Raw genomic sequence first — 12,247 nt, 5'->3', positions numbered from 1 at the left:
ACAACATCCTTTGAAGTAAAGTGTCATGGGTATTAGTCTTCCCATTTGGCAGATAAGAAACTGAGGCTTTGCTCCCATGGTAACACAACTAGTTAAGGATTAGAAATAATATTTGAACCCAAGTCTTCCTGTTTCTTAACCTAGTACTACAAGGAGTAGCCAACCAGCTTCATTGCTTTCCTTATGTCATTTCTATATCTCATGGAGACATCTATTTATACTTATATGTCCATTTTGAATTCTTCCCCAATAAGATGAATAGATTGAAATCTATGTTCTAATGGTGACCTAATGTTACTCCTCTCTGGAATCCATATCTTTTTTGGCCAGTTCATGCACCTGAGTTCCCTGGACTGGCTCTTCTAGGCATTTCAATTCCAAACTAGGTAGGATAGTGGAAGACTGGATGACAAAAATAGTTGAGATCCAAAAAGATCTTGAATAGAGGGCCAAATCTATGCTCTTCTCATTCTGGAGGATGAAAAATGGCCTCCTACTACCCTGTTTTGATGACAATTTTTCCCTAGAACTTCAAAAAGTGTGTCTCTTCTTAAGATGGCAGGCCTGGGTATCTGGAGCAGCACCAAAAACAATGATTTTTTTTTTCCTAGTCCTAGTTTTTGGAGCAAAGTAAAAATGATTATGCTTACAGATCAAAATTGCTTTGTCTATGAAATGAATAAATGGGACCTACATTTGGGTCATTGGAATCTAGAGAATAGTCATCCTACTACTATATGAGTGCCTGTGCTGACATGTTAATACCCTAAAAGTGGGACATTACTTTTGTTCCTTATTTTTATCTTCCCAGGAGAAAAATGAAGAGCCTTTGGTTACTGATCCTAATCATTCAGAGGCATACTCTGAAGTACTGTTGGACCCTAATAAACTGTATAATGTACTGCAGAAGGCAAAGCAGCATAAATTTCGTCAAGAATTCGTCTTGTTAAGTGAACTTATAGATCTGTTGTTCAGTCCTCGGGAGTTGGCAGAAGCCTATGGATTGGGCCTGAAAGGGAAGGATGCAAGAAAATGGACCCTTGACAAAGTTAAAATGTCAGCTTGTGAAGGTAAACATGACTTTTAGATAGTAAAGAAAAGGAATATTCTCCTATTCCTAGTTTTATAGACATTAACTGCCAAGATATATGTAATAATATGAAATATAAATGAGCAAATATGAGAATATATTGTTTCTCTTAACATTATCATCCTTGCTGTTCACTAGAATAATCTGTCTATCAAAATCCACCACAGTGAAGAACAATAAGGTAGAAAGCAGATTATTTCAGAGAGGTAATCCAGCCATAAAATTCCACAATGACTTTTTTGTGGTCTTTTTAAAACAGCAATTCAAAATTCTTAACTATAAATTGTGACAGACTAGGTAAATGCTAGTAAAAAATATCTCTTGGAGAGCTGAGCTTATTATCCAGATAGTTCTAGCTCTCCAAAGGTTTTCTGTCTTAAATGTCTTGAATAATTATGACAAGACTATGTTAAAGTAGATTTTTTTTAAAAAAGCAATCTATATGATTGCTACAGTTCTCTGGTATAACTGAAGCTTTGGTTTTGTGTTAATTTTTTTTCTTTCCTGAAACTCTTCTTTTGTGCTGGGAAAGTGGCAAAAAACCATCTCAAAGCACCCTGATGCTGCTTTTTTCAACTAAGCTAGTAAATCATGGTCATCTGTATGAGTATATAATTGGAAGGAACCAGAAAATAGGAGGATGAAATGAGAAGATTAGAAATACAATGACCTGAATCTGGGTCCTGGATCTGTCTGTCACATAACCATATGACCTTGAACAAGTCATTTGCCTAGGCAAGTAAGTTGCAAGTGCTTGATGCAGTTCTGATCTAAAAGTCAGGAATACTTAGATTCAAATCCCACCTCATAATCCTTATTAATTATGTAACATCACGAGTCATTTAATTGAAGAGTCTCAACCTCAATTTTTTTTAATCTGTAAAATGTGAATAATCATCACATTTATCTTAAATATCAATTGTGAAAATTGTATGAAATTATACAGAAATAACATGTTTGCAGAATACATATATGTAAAGCATTTTGCAAAACATAAAGAACCATATAAATGCTAGCAATTATAATTATTTTTATCTTTTTGATCCTTAATTTCTGCATCTCTAAAAATATGGGTCTTTATTTCCTCACAGTTAGGCTATCTACTTCACAAGATTTTTATGAGGATCATTGAGATGATGGGTATAAACCATAAAGGTTTATATAAATGTGAGATAATTGTCAACTATGCTAGAGAGGTTTGTATAAAACATGTTGTCCTATTGGTTGAGTCAGTGTGATCTTTAAAAGATCATAGAAAATGAATAAAAAGATAAAAGATTAAAGAAAGGCAAATGATTCAATTAAAAATATATATTTTTGTAAGTAATCCTAACTTCAATTCCTAGCAAAATTCTATAGGGCATTATTAAAGACAAAAGTGGTCATTACATTCACAAATAAGCAGGATTGCTTAAACAAAACCAGGTTATGACAAGTTAGCCTTATTTCCTTTTTTTATCATGGAATCAATAGAGTGGAAATAAGAGATACAATGTACCCATAAATTGCCAATATGATATTCCCTCTGCCCTCCTATTGATGTTGGCACTCACAGACTATAAGTTTGAATTCTAGAGGAATTCCCCAAGACTTGCCACCCAAGGGTTCCAGATCCCCTCCAGGTCTACACTTCTAAAACTATAAATCAATGTATTCTCTTAGTAAATCATAAGACATAATTTAAACAAAAGGAATTTACTAAAATGGTATGGCAATAACAAACATTACTCTTATAAGCATGGGATGTACTCATATAATTATATATAGCATCAGAGAGAAGTGTGGACACAGATTTGTAGAACACTGATAATAGAATATATATATATATGTATATACATATTTATTCATATATTATGTATATGGGATATATATGAATAAAGTAATGTATGTCTTTGGTACTATGAGACTCATGTCCTTTCTCTTTTTAATGGTGACCTAATGTTACTCCTCTCTGGAATCCATATCTTTTTTGGCCAGTTCATGCACCTGAGTTCCCTGGACTGGCTCTTCTAGGCATTTCAATTCCAAACTAGGTAGGATAGTGGAAGACTGGATGACAAAAATAGTTGAGATCCAAAAAGATCTTGAATAGAGGGCCAAATATAAAAAACCTAATGGAATTTAAAGGGATAAAAGTTAAAAATCAGTTTCCCAATTAAATAGTTTAAGTGGAAAAGAAAGGGTTGTTTTAATAGACTATAAATTCAATGTGATTCAGCCATCTGATAAAAGGAGTCTAAAATATCAATGCAATCTTAAGTTGGCAAAGAAATGATCACAGCCAGAATTAGAGATAGTCAGACCACATCTGGAGTCTTATTTGAAATTTAGAGTGCTTCAAATTGGAAAGGAGATTGTTAAGCTAGGTATTATTCAGAGGAAAGATACCAGAATGGTAAAGAACCTCAAACTCATGCTATATAAGAATTCATTAAAGAAACTAGGCATTTCTAGTCAAGAGAAAAGTAGAATTGTGTGAGTAACATGACAGTTGTCTTCAAGTATTTGAAGGACTTGGAAAAAGTCCTTCAGCATGGAATACTGATTAAACTTTTGTTTCTTATTCCCAGGCAGTAGGACTAGTATCAGTGAATGAATGCTTAGACATAGATTTCTAACAATTAGAACTGTCTCAAAGTAAAATAGTCTACCTTGAAAGGGAGTAGTTTGCAAAGCTCTTAATTAGTAATTTTGGTACCTGGGGATTGTGGGGTTAAAATTTATTGGGAGTGCAGTAAGACAGAAACTCATTTGGTAGAAGTCAAATTGGATAACATCTAATGTTCCTTTTAAATGATGGTTCTTGACTGTTTAAACAGAATTAACAGTCACAAAAACTGACATAGATAATATTTTTAGCATCCAACCCCATTGTTTTTGAAACTCCACATTTAATCTTGATTTCTCCACTCCCAAGTAACCAATGTTAGTACCAGAGTTGCCCTAAGAAAGCTGAAAATTTAGCCCATTGTCTTAGGCTCTGCATTTCTGAGGACCTTGGGCTTGCTTGATGTCAAATTGGCAATAAGGAGAGATATGTTAGGAGAGACATGTAAGGTATCCAGGTGACTCAGAGGAAAAAATACCAAGTCTGAAGTCAGAAAGACCTGAGTTCAAATTTGGTTTCATTTATTAGCTCTGTTACCCTAAGCAAATTCATTTAACTCTATTTGCCTCATCTGTAAAATGAACTAGAGAAGGAAATGGCAAACCACTCCAAAATCTTTGCCAATGGTGTCTTAAATGGGGTAATGAAGCATCAGATATGACTGAAAATGACTGAACTATGACAAAAATATCAGAGAGGAAATGTATTCCACTAAATATTGATACTCAGTCACTTCTACATGGACAGTTCAGGTTGCTCTTTGGTCACTTCTTTTCATCTTTAAGACTGCCATTAATGTTTACTTTGATTATATCTACAGTAATTTCTTCCATATCTTGGGGGTGAGGTGTGGGTCTCTCCACAATTTAGAAAATTACATAAAATTTTTTGGCCCTCCCTTCATATCAGAGAAAAAATCAGAATTTGTTTCTTTTTCTTTTATGGGATATTTGTAACATCTTATTGTAAAATTTGGGTTGAGTATTTGATCATAGGCTCTGCAGCTTCCACAAAACTCAAAAAATTCTCATTTAATTCTTAATGATGACTGGTGATATATAGAAACCACAATGGGGAAAATTATGATATGGAAGGAATAATTGTAATTACACATTTCCATGACAAAGGTGGGGTGGCAATCTCATCTTTATTCGTAAAATAAGGCCAAAACACCTGTCCTACTTACCTCCTGGAGTCTTTGAAAAGATCATATGAAAATAATGCCTTCAACATTATCTTTGTCAGCTCAGAAATGTTATACTCTAAAAATTTGAAGTATTAAAAAATAATATAAAATAAAATACACCCAGATCGTCTATTATTATTGTTTTTGTTGTTGCTATTATTGTGATGATGACCATATTCCCTGGAATAGAGAACACATACTAATTTTAGCTTCTAAACATAAAAAGAAAATTATTTTTACCAAGGTTATTAAATAATAACTGGGACACTGAATTATCATAAATCATAAGTGCCAGTTTATATTTGCCTTTATGAAAATGAATATATCTGCATATTCTATCACACAATACCATATAGACAACAATGTACATAGAGCAGAGGACAATTGTAGGCATTTCCATTGGCTCTCCCCCTTGGTGGGACAAATGTTTTAATGCCCTATTACAAGAACTGTATAGAGTAATTGTTCCAAATATTACTGTAGCAGCAGTTTATTCAACAGTATCTAGAAAGACTCAAAGGAAATGATCTCTCCCAGATTACACTAATGTATCCAGCTGATGGTCCATTCATGTCTATATGAGTAGTGGTATTTTGAACCACGTTCTAGAATGGTTCCACACACAACCTTGACAATACTAGGTAAGTCTTCAAGCAGGTGGTAGATGATTATTTGTTGAGTGTATTGTAGAGGAAATCTTTTTAAGGGATGGATTGTACTAGGGGACTTGTGAAGCTCCTTTTAGTTCTTAGATTTAGGAGAATAGCTTTCACTAAATTCCACTTTTGAGTGCTTTATTCCAATGCATTTTCTAGAAATGCATGAATGAGAAAACATTCCTTTGGATGGAATTGTATACTTTGTTCAGGGAATCAGAGAAGAATGTTTATCTACATCCCCATTGGGAGAGAAAGGCTGATGTCTAATTCCAAAAGCAACAAGAAGAGGTGATTCAACTAATAGATTCAATGAATGTTTCAAGGCCCCATCACAGAGGGAATATGAAATAGGTTGTATGCTATAGTGTGGGGGAAAATTTTTCTGTGAAAATAAGAAATAAAAAAAATTTTCAAATTAAGCTGAAGCTGTTTCCTCAACAAATATATAAACTGAGAAAATGAGCTACATTATACTGAAAGTCTAAGCTCCAATAAACTACTATTTTTAGGAGAGGAAGAGTCATCTCTAGGAAAATAGTGTAGAACATTGAAAGGAACATTGCTTCTAATCAGAGGACCTGACATCCTAATAAGATGAATGATGTTTGGCCCTGTGTCCTGTCTCTGATATGAACTATGTGATTTTGGGGAAATTTTTCATCTCCCTCACTGATAAAAATGAAAGGCTTAGACTAGATAACTTCTGAGGTCCTTTCCAGGTCTTAATCTTTGATCCTGGGAGTTCTTACTTATGGCTTCAATAAGTGTTTGCTTTTACTCTGATGCAAAATATGCAACCCAGTTTCCTTTTCTTTCCTTTTTTTTTTTTTTTTTTTATCAGTTAATCTGATAGGAATTTTAGCCAACCCATATGTGTGATTTGATGCCAACTCTATTTAGATGACTGACATATTTAATTGAATTACCTGAATTGATTGAATGTTTTCAAGTGAGATAAAAAGAACCTAATCCAATCTTCCTATCAGTAGTACAAAGGGTATTCATTTATTGTACTTAAATTCATTAAAGTATTTTAAAGCAACTTGATAGTCACAATACCATGCAGAATTAACTACTTTTATTATTTTTTCTAATGTTTAAAGCAATCCACACTGCTAATGAATGCACAAATCTAGTCTATTTTCTCAAATTAGGTCAATTGAACTTTTTATACCCAGCTTTGATCCCCTTGGTTGCTTTATTTTACTTCACCCTTAAATTTCTCACATTAACACATTCTTAATTTTCTTTTTTAAATGGCCTTATCTTGGTGCCTAAATGTTATTTTCTGATGAATAAGTTAGGAATTTAAGAAGATACATTAACTAGTTGAGGTCACTAGAATGAAAGTGTCTTAAAACTTGGAAAAAAAAACTTTTAATCCAAACTGATTAATTGAAGATTGACTAATATAAGGAAGCCTTATAGGTTTATAGCTAAAAAGGTTTTGGAGGCTATGGAGTTTAACTTCCTCATTTTATATATGAGGAAATTGATACAGATAATAAATGTCTAAGGCAGAATTTGAACTCATATCTTCTTGACTCCAAGTTTAGCACTCTATAAACTACTCCCATGTCAACTCTGGGCCTCAGTTTTTGCAATTTATAAAATGAGGAGGGTAGACTTGGGGACTTCAAAATTCTTTCCAGTTTTAGTGTTAAAATCCTATGATTTTATAGGTGAGTACAATTGAGACTCATATAGATTAAATTACTTGTCAAAGATTAAATTCTAATCCTTAGTGTCATACATGATAGTGAACCACAGCAGCAGCATTCCAATTTAACTCTCCCTCATTTCTAAAAAGAAAGGTCTATTTCTGATACTAATTTTTTTCTTATTTGGTAACTGTATTCTATTTTACTCTGATTGAGAAGCAGTACTTGACTTGGTGGCAGATTTGTCCAAATAATGCTAGTTTTATCCCGCTTGACTTAAGGAAATAAAACAAGCTGCATGGTTAAGATTTAGTATGTGACAATATGGCTATAGAAATCTATCTACCCTGAAGGAAACTAGTATACAGGAAGGTGGGAGAGCGAGAGAAAAGAGGGCATATTAGAGAAGGGAGTTGGTTGTAAAACACTTTTGAGAGGGGATAGGATGAAAGGAGAGAAAGAATCAAATTAATAGGGAGAAACACAACAATAGCAATTGTAAAAATAATTTTGAAGCAATTTACTCTCTAATAAGGCCTCATTTCTCAAACATAGGGAACTGATCAAAAGATATGAACTATGCCCAAAGGGCTATAAAATAATGCATATCTTTTGACCTAACAATACCACTATTAGGCAAGAATCCCCAAATAGATTTTTTTAATAGGAAAAGGACCAATTTGTATAAAAATATTTATATTAGTTCTGTTCTCATGACAAAAAAAGGAAACTGAGAGGATGCCCAACAATTGAGGAATGGTTGAATAAATTGTGGTATATTATTGTTCTATGGGAAATGATGAACAGAATGCTCTAAGAAAAGCTAGAAAGTTCTCTATGAACTCAAGCGAAGTAAATGTACTGTGTACAAAGTAATAGCAATGTTTTGAGATGATCGGTTTGAATAATTTTGCTATTCTCAGCAATTCAATGATCCACAACTACTCTGAAAGACTGAAAAATTCTATCCATACCCAGAGAAAGAATGGATTGTGTCTGAATACAGATTGAAAGAGACTCTCTCTCTCTCTCTCTCTCTCTCTCTCTCTCTCTCTCTCTCTCTCTCTGTCTCTCATCTCTCTTTTCTTTATTTATCTTGAGGGTTTATTTTTTAAGGGGTGAAATCTATTTCTTTTCCAACATGACTTTTATTGGAATTTTTTGCATAACTTCACATATGCTTTCTTAAAAGAATATAGAGGTGAGGATAAGGGAGAGAACCTGGAACTCAAAATTCCAAAAACAAATGTAAAAAATTGTTTTAAATGTAACTAGAACAAAATAATAATTTTTAAAAAAGATTTAGTATGTGAAAATCTTGAGGCAGCTATTATAAAAATGTTTAATAAGTATTTTTATTTATTTTATTTTTTTGTCTGGAATATAGTAGCCATTTTAATTCTTTAGCTGTTTTATTTTTCCCGGTTATATGTGTATATTAATTTTCTTAATACACATTTCTTTATGAATGATGTTGGGAGAGAAAATTCAGAATAAAAAGGAAAAACTGCGAGAAAAAAAAAAAACCAGAAAAAAAGATGAGAACATAGCATATGTTGATTTATATTCAATCTCCATAGTTCTTTTTCTAGATGCAGATGGTGTTTTCTATACAAAGTTTATTGGGATTTCCTTGGATCACTGAAGCACTGAGAAGAACCAAGTCTTTCACAGTTGATTATCGCACAATCTCCCTGTTGCTGTGTATAATGTATACCTGGTTCTGCTTGTGTTGCTCAGCATCCCTTCATGTAAATCTTTCCAGGACTTTCAAAAATCAGCTTGTTCATCATTTTTTACAGAACAATAATATTCCATTACCTTCATATACCATAACTTATCCAGCCATTCCCCAATTAATGGAGATCTACTCATTTTCCAATTCTTTGCTACTTCAAAAAGAGCTGCTACAAACATTTTTATACATGTGGGTCTTTTTCCCTCCTTTATGATTTCCTTGGAATACAGATCCAATAATGGCACTGCTGAGTTAAAGGATAAGCACAGTTTTATAGCCCTTTAGGCATAGTTCCTAATTGCTCTCCAGAATGGTTGAATCATTTAATAACGCAATAATGCATTACTGTACCAGTTGTCCCACATCCTGTCCAATATTTATCATTACCTTTTCCTGTCATTTTAGACAGTCTGAGAGGTGTGAGATATGGTACCTCAAAGTTGTTTTAACTTGAATTTCTCTAATCAATAGTAATTGAAGCATTTTTTCATGACTATAGATGGCTTTAATTTTATCATCTGAATATAGTTTGTCATATCATTTGACCTTAATATGAGTATTTTTATAAATAAAGCTCTACTTTAATTGATGTACTCTTAACCCCTAGATAGATTATGGTTTTTTTTGAGATTCAATTATAAAGTTTTGCAGAATTATTTTGTGAAAGTTTTCATCACATACATATTATTTTTGTAATCCTGAAACTTGAAATGTGTATTTGGTATGTGTACTGAATAATTTTATTTAAAAAGATGATTGATAATTTTTTTAAATTGACTCTAGAATCTGGCATCTAGAACATAGGATAAAAATGTAGGTGATTTTTAACGCATTCTCAAGATCAAAGTTAATGTGTCTTTAGAAGTATGTAGTGAAACATAAATCTAAATGAAGTACATTATTTCATTCAATTGAGGCAAAATCATAAATACAGTGTCTTGCATATAATAGATGCTGAATAAATAATAGTATCTCCAGTTATTTTTCAAATATCTCAAACTAGATGTTCAGTAGACATCTTAAGGGCAGCTAGAAAGCACAGTAGATAGAATGCTAGTCCTGGAGTAAGAAATAGGGATCTTCCTGCGTTAATATCTGGCCTCACAAATTAGTTGCATGACCCTGGATAAGTAACTTAACCCTATTTGCCTCAGTTTCCTCATCAACAAAATAAGGTAGAGAAGGAAATGGTAAACTCTTCCAATATGTCTGCCAAGAAAACCTCAAATAGAATCATGAAGACTCAGACATGACTGAAAAATGACTGAAAAACAGACATCTTAAACTCAATTATTTCCAATACTGAACTTTTTATCATCTTACCTAAACCTTCCCCACCTAATAGTTTATCTTTTATTATAAGGGGCAATACCACATTTCTAGTCCTTGAAGTTAACAACTGAGGCATTATTCTTGATTCTTTGCTATGTCTCACCATCATGTATCTCCCTCCTCTTGCCCCCATTTTTAATCTGTCGCCAATCAATTTCTGCTGATTTTACTTCTGAAGCATTTCTCAAACATACCCTCTTCTCTCCTTTGACACTGGTGTCACTGGTGCAGGACCAAATCATCTCACTCTTGGACTTTTATTGAAATACCCTGCTGATGTGATGACCTCCTTCAATCTCTCCCTATTCCAGTCCCCTCCACACAATCATTAAAGTGATTTTCCTAAAGCTAGGCACCAATCATGTTATCACCCTATGTATTAAACAACCCTGACTACCACTTCTAGCAATAAAATACTCTAGGCTTAAAGCCTTTTTTAACCTACTATTCTGGTCATTTTATACCTTATTCCTTACTACATATTCTTCAATCCAATGATATTGGGCTCTTTGTAATTCTATGAGTAAGCCACTCCTTTTGGCTTTAGGCATTTTCGCTGACATTCCCTAAACCTGAAATGCTTGCCTTCCTCATCTCTGCCTACTTGTTCCTTTGACTTTATTTCTCAACAAAAAAATTTGTTTTCTAGAGGAAACTTTTCTCAGGGCCTCTAAATTATAGTATCTTTCCTATCTTATTTATTATTTATCCTATATGTAGCTTTCTTTGTATATGTTTACTCATTTGTTGCCTCCCCCTTTAGATTGTAAGCTCCTTAAAAGCAGAGGTAATCTTTTGCCTCTTTTTGCATCCCTAGAGTTTAGTAGAGTACCTGATCCATAGTAAAAGCTTAACAAACTTTTATTGACTAACAGATTGACTAATAGCTCCTATTAGCAAAATAATTTACTTATGTTATTTCATTTGATCCTCAAGATGATTTGTGAGAAAGGTTCTATTATTATTTCCATTTCACAGTTAAGAAAACTGTGCTAGACAAATGTTAATTGATTGGCTCAGGATCAAATAGCTAATAAATGACAGATTTTTAACTTGTGTCTTCTTGACTTTGTCTCAACACTCTATCTAAGGTGTCACTTAGCTAAAAAAGGCTTAATGTCTTGCTCAGGATCATAAAAGTCATAAATGCTTGAGGCAAGATTCAAACTTCCCTCCATGTCTAATCTTAATGTGTCCAATCTGTGTGGGATAACACAATCAGGAAATTTTGAGCTGAATACTACAAGAGCATCCTGAACTGTTGTTAGTCAATAAGAACAACTATTTAGTGTTCTGATTAGATAGTTAAGACTGAAATAATTAGGTCAATGATTGTTGGTCATATCAGTCTATGCACATGCAATCTAAGAGTTAGGATATTTAAGTTATCTTTCCAGATTTCTCATGAAATGACTGGCTCTAGAAAAGTCAAATAAATCAGGTTTTCCATAGATAGAAAACTGCTTTTATTTTCTCTCTTTTTTCTAATTCAGTTTCCACAACTGTTCAGATAATTAGTCTGGTAAAACCAGTTTGATCCTGTCATTCAAAGGCTCACAAATCTTTAGTGACTTCTTACACGCTATATAAAATATTGGAATAAAATATCAACATTTTGACAAAATATAAAATATTACATAAAGTGTCATAAATACAGTTCTTAAAATATTGTAATATTTCATAGTTAAATTCACATATATAATTATATATGCATGTATAATTAAGGGTACATACATATATACATATACATGTATATATATATATATACAAAAAATCCTTAGTCTATCATGGCTCTCTAATTTGTTGTGCCAGCCTATCTTTTCAGCCTTATTTTATTTTTTGTTATATACTGTGTTCCATCCTAACCAGACTACTAGCTGTCTGTTCAACTTACCCTGTCCTTCCCCATTTCTATGATAAAATGTAGATCATTCTCCATTTCAAGAAAGCTTTCTTTTCTCACATATACTTCA

The 12,247-nt window shown here is 33.0% G+C and overlaps 1 protein-coding gene across 2 annotated transcripts in view; it reads left to right on the top strand.

Annotated features, from left to right (window-relative positions):
- The window catches only part of LOC127543843 (uncharacterized), a 148,287-nt gene that overhangs the window by 123,229 nt on the left and 12,811 nt on the right, over positions 1 to 12,247 (top strand). For both annotated transcript variants that reach the window (XM_051970166.1, XM_051970165.1), the window contains exon 6: positions 812 to 1,070. In XM_051970166.1, coding sequence (XP_051826126.1) covers positions 812 to 1,070 — 259 coding nt within the window. The remainder of the gene's footprint in view (positions 1 to 811; positions 1,071 to 12,247) is intronic.

The sequence above is a fragment of the Antechinus flavipes genome, chromosome 1 (genome assembly GCF_016432865.1).
Source record: "Antechinus flavipes isolate AdamAnt ecotype Samford, QLD, Australia chromosome 1, AdamAnt_v2, whole genome shotgun sequence".
NCBI classification, from domain to species: domain Eukaryota; kingdom Metazoa; phylum Chordata; class Mammalia; order Dasyuromorphia; family Dasyuridae; genus Antechinus; species Antechinus flavipes.
The sequence above is the reverse complement of the archived record's forward strand: the minus strand, read 5'-3'. Positions and strand labels throughout refer to the sequence as shown.